General features: G+C 35.2%; 1 protein-coding gene across 5 annotated transcripts in view; it reads right to left on the bottom strand.

Moving 5' to 3' along the window:
* DCAF6 (DDB1 and CUL4 associated factor 6) overlaps positions 1–16,448 on the bottom strand; it is a 91,760-nt gene that overhangs the window by 24,990 nt on the left and 50,322 nt on the right. For 2 of the 5 annotated variants that reach the window (XM_062003151.1, XM_062003154.1), the window contains 5 exons: positions 11,879–11,938; positions 5,232–5,337; positions 1,827–1,942; positions 1,067–1,150; positions 575–896 (listed from right to left, as the gene is read on the bottom strand). In XM_062003151.1, coding sequence (XP_061859135.1) covers positions 575–896; positions 1,067–1,150; positions 1,827–1,942; positions 5,232–5,337; positions 11,879–11,938 — 688 coding nt within the window. The remainder of the gene's footprint in view (positions 1–574; positions 897–1,066; positions 1,151–1,826; positions 1,943–5,231; positions 5,338–11,878; positions 11,939–16,448) is intronic. The other 3 variants (XM_062003153.1, XM_062003157.1, XM_062003152.1) reach the window with 2 other exon arrangements.

Below are 16,448 nucleotides of genomic sequence, written 5' to 3'. Positions count from 1 at the left end.
CTGGACATGTTCCTATGTGACCTGACCTAGGTGGACCTGATTCTGCAGGGGAGTTGGACTAGATGATCTCTAAAGGTCCTTTCCAACCCTACCGTTCTATGATTCTATGAAATTGAACACATAAGTCTTAATGTACTAAAGACAAACACAGCATTGCTGAACAACAGTTAAAAAACTCTTGCTTTGCCAGAGTAAGAACACCTGAAGTACAGTTGAAAGAAAATGTAGGTCCCTGTACAAACATTTCTGACTACAGAATGTAGTCAGAATATTCTGACTACAGGGAGAATAATAGAAGATGAACTGCAAATATTTAACATTGAGGTATTCAGCAGGCAAGAAATAAGTACAAGCAGGTATTAGATCCGTAGGAGCTTGCCTGGCTAGGAAGGAAAACAGCTCTACATATCTTACATATAGGCAAATTAGATTCGGCCATCAAGCTCCTGGCTAGCTGCCAAACAATCACTTAATTAAAATAAGGATATGAGGCCTGAGTTCCTACCTCTTTCATAAAGAAAAGGGGAAAAGAAGCACTTTGCCAAGCAGTAGCAGAGATAAGTATTCCCCTAACCTGTGTCCTGGACCTCCTCGGTACCTTGCTCCTGGGATGAGAACGGGATCGTCATCGCTATCATCAGTTTCCTGGAGAGCTGAAGTCCTGGTAGAGGAGTCATCTGGAGTGGCAAGCCCTGAGGATTCTGGGTGTGGCTGAGGTTCATCATTTGCAGCAAGCGAGTTGGCAGTGGATTCAGTACTTTGACTTGAAATTTCTTGATTTATACTTTTTCCACAAGAGGCGTCTTCCTCTACATTTCCAGGGACAGCATCAACATTAGGGTCATTTTCTTCTGGTTGGATTCCAAAATGCTCAGGGCCAGGTTTATCTGATACAGCTAACAAAATATTGGGGGAAAACAAATAACTAATAATTAACAATTAAGGCCTATTTTAGAAGTTATTATAAGATGGTGACAGAACATGCATACTGAGTTTATACTGGAAATCTAGACTTTCATTCTCAACATCTTCATATAACTACATCTGAAAGAGTACAAATACATACTTGCTTCTGTTGTCTCTACAGTTTCATCCACAGTTTTCAGTTCTTCAGCATTTGAGTCTTCCTTCTGAGATTCATCAGGAACCCCTGAATAAAATAACTTAATATTAAAATCACATGACTTCATTTATATGCACATCTATAACATAAACCAATCGAAATGATACTAGCACTCCTAGGTGAGACCGATCAAAGCAATCCCTTCCGAAGTTCACATGTCCTTTCTCTTAAAAAATACCATAAATACTGTTGAAATAGATGATCACTTTCTGAATCTTATTCTTTCTGAAGAAATTAAGTTATCCTTCTACTAAAAAAGACTTTAAGCAAAGTAAAAATTAATTTCTCTGGAACTAATTAATTGACTTGACTGCCCCTCTGGCAACAAATTGAGCAGGACAACTATATGTAATAAAATTCAATGAAAATCTGGAAAAAAGAAAAAGTAATAAAATACTTAACACTCATTTATGGCTGCATAGTGCAGCTATTCTATTTTTTGATACAAATTATTGGGGCAGAATATGTCCTTAAGAAAAAAGAATATGGGTTTCAGTTCTGAAACAGAATAAGTCAATTTTGTTTATAGTTGCAAATAAATATCTCACATTGGTATATTTTTTTCCTAAAAATAAAAAATGTTATATTATGACCGTATTCTGCCTTCATATACATGTGTATCAGACTCCTATTGTGTTCAGTGGTGGTCATGAACATATGAGAACAATATTATTAACATTACAGAAATAACACTGTATCTTACTTATGTTTTCATCTTCAGGCACAGACTCTTCTGAGGCTTTTGTTTTTACAGAGTCTTCTTGGCCTTCAGTTTTGCAATGACTTCCACTTCCTCTGGAGCTTGAATTTGTGCTGCTCCTGGCAACATAACATGTAAAAAAATAATAAATTTAGAATGAATGTAAAAAGATAAGATCATTGCAATAGTATGGCCTGATCATCACCATCTTTCTCACTACAATCTCACAATTCAGTATCTCCCAGCTGCAGCTACAACAACCTTCACAGCGATTTCAAAACTGTCTTTTATTAAGTCCATTGCCACTCAACCCACACTATTCCTCCTCTGCATCACAGAACCATATTTCCTTCCTCCACTGTTTTCTCTTGGAACCTTTAAAGGATTTCTTCATTGCATTGCAAAATATTGTGAGAAATCAAAAGAATTTGCTCTCTCATTATTTACACATTTTCTACGTGCATAAATGATCAAGTTCTTCACCATTAATTGTCATATCTGTACCTTTTGAGGCATGGACTTCTTATGTCAGCTTTCAGTTTTTAAAGTTTTGTAATTTCTCAAGAGTTACTATAAGCTGGTTTGTGAGATTTACTCCTCATTCATGTTTAGATAATTATTGTGGAAGATCAATTTCTGTTTATAATAATGAAAATTATTCCTATGTAACACTCTTGTTTTGTATGTCATCAAAACTAATGTTTTTAGACTCTGTAGAAAAAACCCCTCATTTTAGGAAATTCAAAGTCTTGTTCCTGAGGTCTCTCATTCTCTCCTGTCCCACATCTGTGCTGTGACCTCAGACAAAGGCAAATCACTGTACAAAAGTGGAAACAAAGATTAGTTATGAGAATCATAAGTGTAGTTCTCAAGAATTTAGACTGTGTTGTTACAAGTGTCTTTTTTACTTGCGTATGTTATTACTATTTTTTATGCTACACTGCTAGCAGCAGCACAAATCACATATAATCTAGATTCTTGAGAAACTAGTTTGCAATTCAGTGCTTCCATATTTTTATTAAATAGGAGAGTTTTTTACCATCTTGAGTAATAGTCTGTTCCACTGCTGCACTAGATTTGGAGTTAGACAGAAATTTTTGTTAGCCCTTAAAGTATTTCTTCTAAATTAAGAATTTTCAGCATTATTTCTTACTGGACAGACAAGAAGGATACTGTCACACACCAAGTCAAGAATTTTTGGTATTTTATGCCTCATGCAATACAACTACTTTTATGAACGTAAACAGTTTAAACACTAACATTAGTTTTTGACTCTTATGAAACTATTTCTAGCTCAACACTCAATGTTCATTTACAGTCATGTGTTACTCTGATTTAATTTTTACTTCAATGTCATTTTTCACACCAGCAGTTACTTAAAGAGGAAGTTTTTCAGAGCACAAAATCACACCCTATGCTTTTGTAACATTAAGCCCTACTATCTGCCTCTATGGCAGCTTTTGTTTACCCAGTTATAGCATAAGCCTTCTTTGAACCTCTGCCAATTTAAATCAATTTTCTCAAAAGCAGGATGAAGATAGCACACAGCATTCTAAGTCACAAAGCAAAGCAGAGATGAGCAGCAGCACTCAATTCTCATCCTCATCTAGTCTCCTAGCTGCTAACTTCTAGGATCACACTTGATTTTCTAGTAGTGACTGGTAGGTCCATGTCTTCTTCCGTTTCATTTCCACAATTAAGTTAGCTTGCCACCATGTTCCATGTCTTTACTGATTGATCTATCCAGTCTTGTATTCAAGTTCAACATGTGGCAAAGTATCAAACACTTTCTAGAAATCCTGACAATTTCTCTCTATTACACCATGTATGTTCCTAGAATGCCCTATTCTGTCAAATAAAAGGTCATGCACATTCTAGTTCCTTTAATTTTGGTTTATTTCTCATGTATGCTTGCTTTACTATGCCTTTCTATCCGAACTGTCTTAAGGTCCTGAATATTACTATGACTAGAACGTTAGACCTTCATTCTCCTTTGGTATATTTTATGTTTGGCATTCAAATGGCAACCCTTGGCACAAGAGATTTGTTAAAATACTTGCTATTAGACGGAATATACATATAAAGTTGAGTTTTAGTAGTTTTCATTTAGTCTTTACTTCCCCAATTAGAGATTTTTGTAACAAGTAGTCTTCCTGTCTCTCGGCAACATCCCCTGTACAGTCTACTTTTTCTTAATGTTGTTTTTGAGGTAGTTATTCATTTAAACCTTAAACACCTTCAAAATCGCTTACATCGTTAACTGTTTAAAGTGTAGGACAGTTTTCAAATCTTGTTTTAAAATACACACAGAAACAAAATGTTAACGCTGTCTAATACAATTTGCTTTCTATGATACAGTGCTAGTAATATTTTATTATTAAATTTTAAAAGCCCACTAGACTACATGGATAAAACATTTGCTAATGCTCTGTTCCCTCTTGTGGAATTTGTTTATCCTAAAATATTAAGCAAAGATTTCTGCAAAATTAATTGCAGAATTTGTTAAAAGCATTACAGTAAAACTAATTCTTTCAAAGCTCGCTGGATTTGGACTCTAAATACAAATACAGTCTGATAGATTAATGGACCGTAACTGTCACAGTATTTCAGATTCACATAGGCAAAGTTTCCAAACTGCTATGGGCAAAGTGTGTGTCTAAAGCCACGGCATTTAAGAGTAGCTAAATATAGTGAGGGTTTTTTGTCCCAGCAGCAAACGTCAGCATGCATTTCTACTTATGGTCTTCTACAATAATTTTGGGAACATAAGCAAAAGGTACAGAATTAAGTTGAGATAAAGACTGTGGCTATTTTGGGAAATCCTGAGATGTTTTAGTGATACCAAGCCAAGTAAGTCAGGCCAGTTAGACTATGCCTTTATTATCTGAAAAGGATGTCATCACTGTAATATCTAAGCAGTCCACAAAGTTGGTGTCATAACGATATGCATTCATCAGTAATTCTCAGATACAGAAATACTAATTTCACTGTTTTACTTCTCAGGAACTGTGTCACAGAAAGACTAATTCACAGAATACCAAATGAGAAGTCTGGTAGAGCAGAGAATTAAAACTTAAGCCCTAGACCTGGACCACTTTTCCATTGCTGTACTACCTTGCTTTAGTAAGACAGAGAACACTAATAATATGCTAGAGTTTGATGAAGGTAGCATGTTTCAACTTATGTTAGCATTAAAGATTGACAGTAAATATTAAAAAAACCCTCTTGCATAAATTTCATGTTAAAGTATGACTCTCTTTTACATTCTGAATCATTAAGAACTACAGTCACTTCAAATTGTCTATGTACACCCAAAAGTACACACAAAAATAATTTACATCTATGCTAGACAAGTGTTAGTGATATGTGCTGATCAATAACTAGTCAAAACCAAAATTAACTACTTACCACTCATCAGTGAAGTCCAGTTTTATTGTGCTTGTGGTTGTTCCTTCTGTACTGTAGTGCAAACTTAAAACTGGTTCACTTGTTCCTGTTCGTGGCTTATCACTTTCTGTAAATGTTGGATTGATAAAGTTTAGATGGGCATCAGTAATATACATAAAACTGTTATAATTCTGAAGATTCATTTATTTACCCTAACAAAGGCTAAATGTGGTAGTAACATGTACAATGTCTACTTAAGGGCTCTTACAGCCCAAGCAAAAAGTTAATAAGTTTCAGAGTAAACACATCAAATTTGCAAGGCCTTAAAAAACATCTAAAATTATTTGTATTTCTATGGGCAAATAAAGAAGATGTTGTCCTTCAACTTGCAGGTAAATAAAATTGCAGATAGGTATGTACACACACATTATCCTTTATAAGCAGAACCTTTTTCACAGAATCGCAGAATCATTTTGGTTGGAAAAGACCTTTAAGATCATCAAGTCCAACCACTAACTTGACACTATCAGGTATATTTCCTGTCAGGTATATTAATAACAGGAATACAAAATGTTTTTGGAAGTGGTGTTCAGCCTTGTTTTTGCCTCAGTAAATGCACATGAAAAGAAGATGATGAGATCTAGACACAGTAAATGGTCTAGAAAAATCACCACCCCCTTCCTTTTTTTTTTTTTACCCTTTCATGTAATAATAGCTGTAAGCAGAAGGGGAATATTTGCTAAACAAACTGTTCAGAATGTTCAAAAGCAACAGAAGTGAACCAAACTGAAAACCACTGCAAGTGTGGTAAACATTTACTGTACGTATAGTTTTAAGTCTCCTTCAAACCCAAACTGCTCAATGACATCCATCCACTCATCCACTCTTGAGCAAAATTCACGGTCACAATTTACCCATATGCAAGGCACAATTGCCACTAACACATAAGTTGGCCTTGGGCAATAGTTAATGGAAAGTACCATCAGATTAAGCCATCCTACAGAGGTGCCATTCTCTCAGAACTCAGTTGCGAGGATTTACTCAGTATTAGGCACCACTCAAATGACCGCTAATTAGCCTATCTAGTCTTAGTTTTCATTAATGATAAGCTTTTCATCTCAGGACTGCTTGACAAAACCATGCCACATTTTCTTTGGTTTATAGAGTACAGAAATTTGACTCTTAAGTGTACTTGCAGCATTAACAGCAGGCTGACTCAGAATAAAACAAAAGCTTCACATCATCTTGGAGTAAACATCAATTAAAATCTAACGTTCAATTCAAGCAGAAGTCTATAAATTCCCCCATTAAAAAGGCTATTATTAAAAGAATAATGGTTACAATACTGCCACAGGGTAGTACTTAAAAAATACAATTACGATACAGGAACTATCAAGTAGCACATAAAAATTTAACGTAATAATCAATGCTCATATCTTTAAACGGCTGACAGGTAGAAGCCCACTCTCAGAATCAGAGCACTGATCAGCTGCTCCAAATAGATTTAAACATGCATTTCTAAATATTCTGAAGAGAAATTGAGAAAAAACCAAACAAAAACCCACAGATGCCACAAAAAAACCCCCCAAACTAAAACATTAAAACCCTGTACAGAAAAATTTAAATATTTTTATGTAAAAGAGAATTAAGCAATTACAACCATAATCCTAATCATACAGAAGTCATGTATCTCATTGCATGCAAAGAAAAGTTCATAGCCTTTCTAAAAATAAAGGCTCCAGTTACACTCATTAGACTGGAGCAACGATAAAATTGATTAAAAGCAAGGTTTCCAGTTCCTGAAATAAATTGAGTAAGACAAGAAACGACTGTAAGAAATTATTTTATAGTGGCGTATATAGATATTTTGAACAAAAATTACAAGTTCTTCCTTAATTAAACACATGTTTTCTCTATTTTTTGGCAACCTGTCAGCAAATGTCTCTTAGTGTAAAACTCTATTCAAACTTTGAGCAGCCTTTCCTAGGCAAGTACAAACACTGATTGTTCCAATGTACTGCACAAATCATCAGGAGCTGGACACTGAAAGAGTTGGAGAATTCTTTATCTTCCCTGTAATAGGTATAGACAAGACACTATTGAATCGTGAACCCAGGTAGGTAAAGAAAGACAATCTACTGCCTTGAATAGTCCAGGACAGCCACCAATTACTATATTGTAACTTGATACTGCCATGCAACATTTGCTTCAGCACAAAACTATTTAATATTGTTGACCAAAATAACCAAATTTTGCTATTCTATAATGAATCTAATTCCTAACTGGCTTGTGTTACAAATCTCAGATCACATGATCGTACCAGTGCTTTCCTGCCTTAAAATCTCCACATCAAAATATTTAACCAAGATACATAAAGATGATCTTCTGACTACACTTACTGTGGTTGTATGGTCATATTTATCCACACCCAAAAAGCTTGAAAAATTGCTGTAGACTTATCCAAAGAGGGCAGTGACTAACTGAGAAATTATTTTTACAAATTTCTAGAGACACATAGCTGTTAAAATAAACTGTGTAACAGCTTTTTCTTAAATCTACAATAACATGAGATACAATTTGGATTGGGACAATTTCTTCTTTATACTAGCTTTAGGGCATGAAATCAACACTAATTAGAACAAGAAAGTTTTAGAAAGACAGATGAGACAAGAATCTGATAATAAACTGCACAGACTTAGTTGTACAGTTTGCTACTTCATAGCAAACTACACTTACACTGATAGTGAAAGCTGAACGGGTGTTAATAAGTTTTACCTAGTACATAATCAAACATTCTTTTACAGAAGTCACATAAAACCTAGAAGTCATAAACTCTTTGTTTTCAAGAACAAAGAAATTGACAAAGACTGGCTAGTTCAGAACAAGGCATCCTTCTCCTCCACTACTAAGTTCATCCCATCAGGCCAGATCTACTTCACAGGGATGAAAATAGTGAAGGGAACGAGAGGAAAAATGGAACAGTTCCTGTGATTTAGGGGAAAGCTATTGGCAAAACTATTAATTTGATTGCAAGTTCTAGTAGAATAATAATAGCTCCAAGAGAAAGCTATAGCTTGTCAACAAGTAAACTAAATTTTATTTAAAATTCCTCAAAAATACCTTGAAATTTTACTTCAATTTCACAGTCAAATACATTATACTCTAAAGATACTAACAACAACTTAAAAGTCCTATTTCATAAGGAACCCTGTCCTACAACAGAAATTCCCATGAAATGGTCCATTCTCCAGACAGCTACAAGAGGAAGTAACTTTCAAACTACTATTCTTAAAATAAGACAAAATTTCATTCATAATGTTAGTTTTAAGAAATACAAATCCCACAACTGAAAGCAATACCCTTCATACACACTTTTTCTCTTAGAAACTTTACAAAGACTGGGGCTCTTAACCATGAAGCAGTAAGTCCATAAAGACAAATTTACAGATTGCACTACTTAGCTAAACTAACACCATTAGGAACTTCAAGCTGCCCTGTTCATTAGTCTACTGGCAACCTCATGAGAAGAGGATAGCTGATGTTTCATGTAAAAGCTCCAAAATAGTTCCTATCTAGGACAAATTATGATCTCAAACAAAAATCAGCTTTGCATATGCTGAAGATAAGAATTATAGTCTGCGTGAAAACCAAACAGAGTTAATTCTGAAGGACACCAATATGATCAGGGGACTGATACATCTTTCATACAAGAAAAGGCTGCAAGAACTGGGGCTGTTTAGTCTAGAAAAGAGGAGACTGAGGGGGATCTTTTTAACATTTACAAATATCTAAAGGGTGGGTGTCAGGAGGTTGGGGCATCTCTTTTTTCTATAGTAGCTAGCAACAGGGCAAGGGGTAATGGGATGAAGCTGGAACACAAAAAGTTCCACTTAAACATAAGAAAAAACTATTTCACCGTGAGGGTGAGGGAGCAGTGGCACAGGCTGCCCAGAGGAGTTGTGGAGTCTCCTTCCTTGGAGGTCTTCAAGACCCACCTGGACATGTTCCTATGCGACTTTACCAGTCAACATAAGGTACAATTATGTCTAAGGAAAGACTGAAAATTGAATAATTATTTGGACCAGTCTAATATACAGCCCAAGACATGTAATTTCTTTGTGATGATGATTCCTACACTAATTAAATATACTACTTCACTTTTTGGATGTCAGCACTACAGGCCATACTGTGTCTTACAATGATGCAGATTTGAAATTCTTGAGCTTGTACCTGCAGAGCTTACTACCGTTCTGGAAAGCTCTATATGTACACCAACACTCAACCAGTTCATCTGACTGAGAGGCAAAGCTAATTAGCTGGGACACAACACATGCCAATACAGTTTCACAAGTATTTATGAAGAGCTAACTCTGCCATACCAGTTTGCTCCAAGACAGCTCAAGTACCTATAACGTGCCACTGAATGATCTGGTATGGACATGACCATAAGGGACTAATAAATCCTCATACTAATTTGCAAATATCTACAAATAACAGCAATCAGTACGGCTTCTGTGTATGTAGGAAGCAGCATTAAGAAAGTATGAGATGCATACGCACATCTATAGTTTAAAGTTACCAAGCTAGCTCTGGCTTCAGGCTGCCTCTTTAGTCATACCAATTCAGGCAGTACCTTACAGTCATAACATTGCCTTTACACTGCAACAAGTCTCACAGCTATCCTCCATTATTAAAATCACAGTAAAAAAAAAAAATCCAGTGTAGATCACTAATCTGTTTGAAACCACTTTGTACAGATAGGAATGACCTATAGTTTCTGATGAACTGTCAGAATAACGGCACTATAGATGTATATTTTTGCAGTAAGTATCAAAAGATCTTTGAACTCAGAAATGGTCTTAAAACATAAATGCCAAAAAAGACTGGTCCAACAGAAGACAGTTGATTCAGTACCAAATTAAGAAAAGATAGAAATAACTAAAAAACAGTATTTCTATATAAAAGAACTGACATACTGATTTACACATTTTTGTGATTTCTGTTCAAATATGAAGTGAAACTAATACAGTTTAACCTAAAAAATCCAAATTATCCTTTCTGGTTATCATTTGGACAACAGTTTTCCTAATAAATTATCTCCTTTTCCAAATCCCTAGTTTTCTGAACTAGAAGTAACATTCTGTGTCTTCCCAGGTGATCCTTAGAGTCATAATGGAAAAACACTGCCTTAAAACAATCAGATAACTGTCCTACTAATAAAGTCTGGATAAACAAATTTAACTGGGGATTTTTTTTTTTTGTTAGAAAAAACTCCCAGGGGTCTACTACCCTACTACAATTATGCAATTAACAACAATAATACATAAACTAGTTTTTGAGGGAACTGATCCGCTTGAATCTGATTCAGATTTGGGAATTCATTTCTGGGATTAAAAATTATGGTTTAATTTTTGTTGTCAGACGGGCTTAACTCACAACTTCCCAGAACAATTTACCATTTTTCCAAAATTTCTGCAGTGGTAAGAACCTCAGGTAAACATATGGAATTTCTGCATTAATTCTAGTTTATTCTACTCTCCTCAAATAATGCTTTATTCAGAGTTCATAACAGAAACGACAACACCGATTATAAGCAAGTTTTCCACCTAAACCTGACTATTAGAGTGATGTAGACTACTGAACTATGAATAGTTAGCAAATTTCCACATTGAGGTTTGAGGCTTTTTCATCACAAAATATAATTCCACAAAAGGAATGTATTTTGTCAATATAAAATGCAGCTTGATTCCCCTCCCCAGTGTTCTCTACAGTTGCCAAACAGACTGTTTTTCAGAAATGGGATTTCAGAATGGCATTCTAGTTTAGAAAGTGAAACAATATAAAACAGCTAGCACTTTTGTGGGATTTGAGCTATTAAATCTCTACAGAGGTTTTTAAATAGATATAAGTAAAATGCAGAGTGCATGGAAATTTATTTTTAAATTGTCTTCCATCACTTATTAATTATTCAGGCATAAATATTCACTACAGATGACATTGGTTCAGCTGGAAGAGAGTCACCTATGGCCCACTTCACTGCTCGCAATTTGAAGACTCATAAATAACGGGCACAGAGAAAGCCCACAAGCGTTCTTTCTAGCCCATACATAGGGCATCTACGGAGAAACACTAGTACTTGTTTAGCAGAAGGGGTAGGACAAGAGGTTACAGAGTTAAGATACGCCTAAATTCAATAGGTGCCCTTGAGTTACTCAAACTGTATAACTATAACAAAGCTGCACATTTCTCTTGCAGAAGATAAATTAATTTGGCATTATATGATTAAAAGTGACTTCAATCTTGATATTTGCACTTTGATCCAAGAGGAAACATCAAAAAATAGATTGTTTAAAGAATTCATTTTACTTTGTATTTTAAAAAAATACATACATTCTAAATGTCTGTAGAGTACACAAGACACTTACTGTACCTACATTGAACGCATTAAGAATTGAGCAGAGCATGGCTTTTGGAAACAATTAACCTGACGCTGTTACTCAGATTGCAAATTAAATAATTAATGAGTTTCCAGCAGATCTGCTTACAGAATTCTACTTTATGAGGATGAACATCATTTTTAAGTTGTTTATCATCATGAAAGGCAATTTTAAAAAGGAAGCATTGCAATCAACTATGGCTGGGTATAGCGCATTTCCTGTCACACGCACCCTGTTGCTCATCAAGTGACATGGATCCAAGCTGTTTGTTAACCACAGAAGAAGGAGAATCTGAAACAAAAACGAAATTTCAACTTAAAACATAAGCAGCAGAGAACTGCACAGCAATGTCACGATCACATGTTAGTTTAAAACAAAAAATAAAAAAGCAGCAACATACGGAAGCTTTGGGTTCGTTTAATGAGCAGCCAGCCATACTGCGTTTTCTTGGCATGACAGAAGCAAAGCCATTTGTTTCAAATCATTATGTATTTCTTTAGTGATCATTGAAGAGTCCGAAGCTTGCTGACATGTCAATACGACAAATGCCTGTCCATTACCAAAGATTTTACTATGTTCCTCAAATTTCTAAGATGTCAGGAAAACCACTGAAGAGTCGTGACTCCTAAAGCCTTTCTACCAACTATCAAATGACACTAGTATTTCAAACCGTGTGCTAAATGTAAATGTCAGAACATTTGTACTACAACATAAAATACTCAACAGGATACCAGTATCTTCCAGTAAGAGATTAGAGTGTTTACAGATGTAACAGCATACAGACTGTTTTTAAAACATTAAAGCACCAAAATACATCCCACTCATATGACAGTTTGATAGTTCTACATCCCTAGATGCTATACCTCTGTGACATCTGATGACTGAGAAAACATATTCACGAATTTATCCCAGTACCACACTAGTCAGTCTTATAAAAACCCTCATCTAATCACAGAAAAAAAAATAAAATATCAAAAACTGCAGGAGTTAAATGCTTTTTTTCCACTGGACACCACTAGTCAATAACATTATCACCAGCACTGCATTCATGGTAATGACAAACGATGAATGCAACATCCAGTACCTTTTGTGAGTCTATTTTCCTGGTCACCTTTGTTGACCAGATCTTACTTCTGTATTAAGATGGCTTGGTGTACATAAATTAATGCAGTATTTCAAAGACATTTGATAGGCTATTCTATCTCGGTTCCATCTGTTAATCTTTCATTATAAACAAATTAATACTAAGCTAAAAGGATTTAACATCCTGTATTATAAATTGAGTCACAATCTGACAACATCACTGCATGGTAAAGGAATTTTAACATAAGTGAAAAACCTAGACAAAAAAAAAGAAATTAAATAATACACCCTCTCCTACAGGAAGCTCATTTCCAGGTTTGGGCCAGAATCACCAGCATTACCTACTTCCTTATATGGAAACTTGCTAAACGGACAAAGCTGATTTAAATATATATCATGAAATAATACTTTATTGCCAGTCATTGGTGCAGGAATCACAATCTGTTCCTTCATTACACTGATACATAGTATAGGGGTGACAGAGAAAGGAACAGAGAGCAGGAGAGTCTGAAGCAAGTTCAGTGTGTTTTGGAGACTGTTTTCTTTTGGTAACTGGGCTTGTATATTTTATTTCCATAACTGGGGGACAAAAAATTGGTCCTTTTTTGTCTTCACTTTTGTTTAGCCATGTCCATGCCTTGCACCAAACACACCTAAGCCAGACCACAGAATTTGTCATCAAGATTTAGACGGAATATACGTCTTAAGTATGACACTTGAAACAATATATTTCACTTGCCAAAACTGAAATTATATATAATTTTTAATTTAGAAGATAAATGCTTATAGTAGAGTTTTTTCAATGGAGTAGTAATCCACTTTTTAGAATATAAATCAAAGAAAAAAGCTGGTGTAAAGATGCACCATGTCATAAGGTGATCTACTTGTATTCCAGTTGACTCAGCACAGGAATCGGTACACCTCTCTCAAGGGCAGGATGGCTTTGATCAGAGATTCACAGTTATGAAGCCCATGATTTGGATTAACTTGCATGAAAAGTGCTAGAGGGAGGGGAGGTCTTGGACAGCAAGCTCACAAGCATAATGACAACAGACAGTGATTCTCAGTCATGCGCTGTTCTTGCATTCCTATAAGCTTGAATGTCCTTTTTTTAAAATGTGTATCATGTTGCCAAACATTTTACTTGGCTTGACCAAGATGACCAGAAGGAATGTGATTGATCTTACATATTTTAATTATAAATATATGAAATTAAATTTACTACCCGTATCAACACTTTTCAATCTCATTAAAACCTCACCTTAAACAATAGTAAATAAAAAGCAGGTATATTTTACCATGTGCATCATTCCATCACAGTAAGCAAAAGTGAAACTTTTTTAGGTAGTAGTCCACATCAAGGTAGATTTAAACGTCTCACATTGCACTATTGTTTTCGTGTCTTCTTACAACTTTGTGAAAGCTTTTCCCTTGTAATCTGAAAATTTTTAACTGTATATATGAAGCACTCTAAATATTCCAATTAACATAGTTAAGAAAAAAAGCTCAGTTTGTAGCAATTTTCAACTCACCTTTTGTTAGTTTGTTTGTTTTTCAAATTACCTGCAGCCACAGATCACCAGCACCCCTTGAAGTGGCACTGCAGTCTGAAATCCCACACCTCAGGCAGGGAAATAAATATGACCATGAAACCAGCCCAGAAAGTTCAGGTAAATGCCTCTTTTTTTAATATATGGCTTTGTTTTGTAAAAATTCTGAAAAAGTACTTTTGTAATTTCTGATAAAGCTTTTGAAAAAAGTATTATCAAAACTGCGCCATATAGTTAAAAAACCCCACAAAAACCCAAACTCTTACCTGAGCTTTCAAAGGCTGGATCTACATCCCAATGCAGTTCACCACTGGTTGTAATGTCACCAGTACATTCTAAACTGGAGCACCACTTAAAGAGGGAACTGTAGTTTCATAAATTTGGGAAACCTCAAACAGAAAATAGAAGATAATTTCCAAGTCAGTGATATGCTGAAGCATCTTCCTGTAGTTTGGGCAATCAGCACCTGACTTTAAAATATTAGCATGCCACTTCTATTGTTTTGGTTAAAAAAAATTCCTTCCTTATATCGCTGTAACACCAGTTTCCAGTGTGAGAGACAGGCCTGACACAACAAAGCCTTTTTCAAAGTCCTAAACTTGGTACACATAGTAGACCTTAATCTTAGAAATTAAATACTTCTTTTAATAACTAGGAATAATCATTTTGCACAGTGAATAGGGTCTCAGTTGCATATTCTCATCTTCAAATAGACATCTGTATGTTTACAAGGAATGCAAAGAATCTAGTAATAAAAACTACAGTCATCACTTTGCAGCTTTAACATAAAATGAAGGTCCAATCTCTTCCATTTTAAATACATTGACCATTTAGACTTTTGAAACAAAGTGGGGTTTTTTTTAAAAAAAGAAAAAAATAATCAAGTTAATGTGCATCACAGATTCTACAAACATCAGCGGGCACGTGTTTACATCTTTATTCCACAATAAATGTGGTCTAGTTATTTTTTTCAAAAAAAAAAAGAAAGCTTCACATTGCTTCATATTTTTACATGTAAGATCTTCCACACTGACCACTACAGGAACCCCTGATGCACAATGCTCTGTAATTCTGATTTATTTTTTCTTTTCCACTTTAAGATCACCTGGTTCATGTTTCTGTAACTTCTCAAATTGAATTTCATTCACTTAGAAGTTCTCAAAAAGAGAAGTGACACAGGTAATGGTGATGCACACATTGCTTATCAGCACTGGGTAGAGTAACAATATGTCAGAAAGGTTTACTTTCTTTGAATCTTGCATGTAGACATTTATGTTGTTGTTTAAATACCTCTCAGGATCTAAACGTTATAAAATGGCACAAAAATCTAAGTCAAAACTGGGCTTTGTTGGAGAACTTACCGTAGTTCCCTAATTAAGTAAAGCAACTACCAAAAAAATCTGTATTCAATACCAAAGAAGACAAAATAGACTCAATATATGCGGCACATACTGCTTCTAAAACTGACCATTTACACAATCTTTATGAGAGATACCCACCACAACAATGCCTCTTTGCTATCTGAGGATGAAGTATCTTTTTCCTTCACGTCAAATCAGCCCACTGAATCATTACTCAGCTAACTCACATTCAGTAACAAGATAAACTTTTGACCATATTTTTCCTATATGGTGGTGGTTAACTATTACAGACACACTTTACAAATCCTCCTGTAACTATTACAAGTCCTCAGACTAGAAGACAGAGTGACTAGCATACAGTCTAATTTTCTATAGAGGCTTTCAGCTCTTGACATTTCCCACTGGTATTTTGTCACATAGCTGGAATATTTTTTCTCCAGTCTCTCTCTACAGCTATAATTGAGCTTCTGAGATTGCAAAGGTAAGGATTAAGAATGAAATACAGCTGAGAAGAAATGGTCTTAGTTTCCTGCTGAATTCCCCTCTCAAGAAAGAGCAAAGACAATATTGAAAAAAAAAAAAAAAAAAAAGATGTAAGTTTGTCTCTGTATGGGACTCTATTATTAAAAAAAAAAAAAAAAAGAATCATAGAATGGTAGGGGTTGGAAGGGACCTTTAGAGATCATCTTGTCAAATCCCCCTGCAGAAGCAGGGTCACCTAGATCAGGTCACATAAGAACATGTCCAGGCAGGTCTTGAAGACCTCCAAGGAAGGAGACTCCACAACCCCTCTGGGCAGCCTGTGCC

This window comes from Colius striatus, chromosome 1 (genome assembly GCF_028858725.1).
Source record: "Colius striatus isolate bColStr4 chromosome 1, bColStr4.1.hap1, whole genome shotgun sequence".
Lineage (NCBI taxonomy): Eukaryota > Metazoa > Chordata > Aves > Coliiformes > Coliidae > Colius > Colius striatus.
Note: the sequence above shows the minus strand (reverse complement) of the source record. Positions and strands in the feature narration are given on the sequence as shown.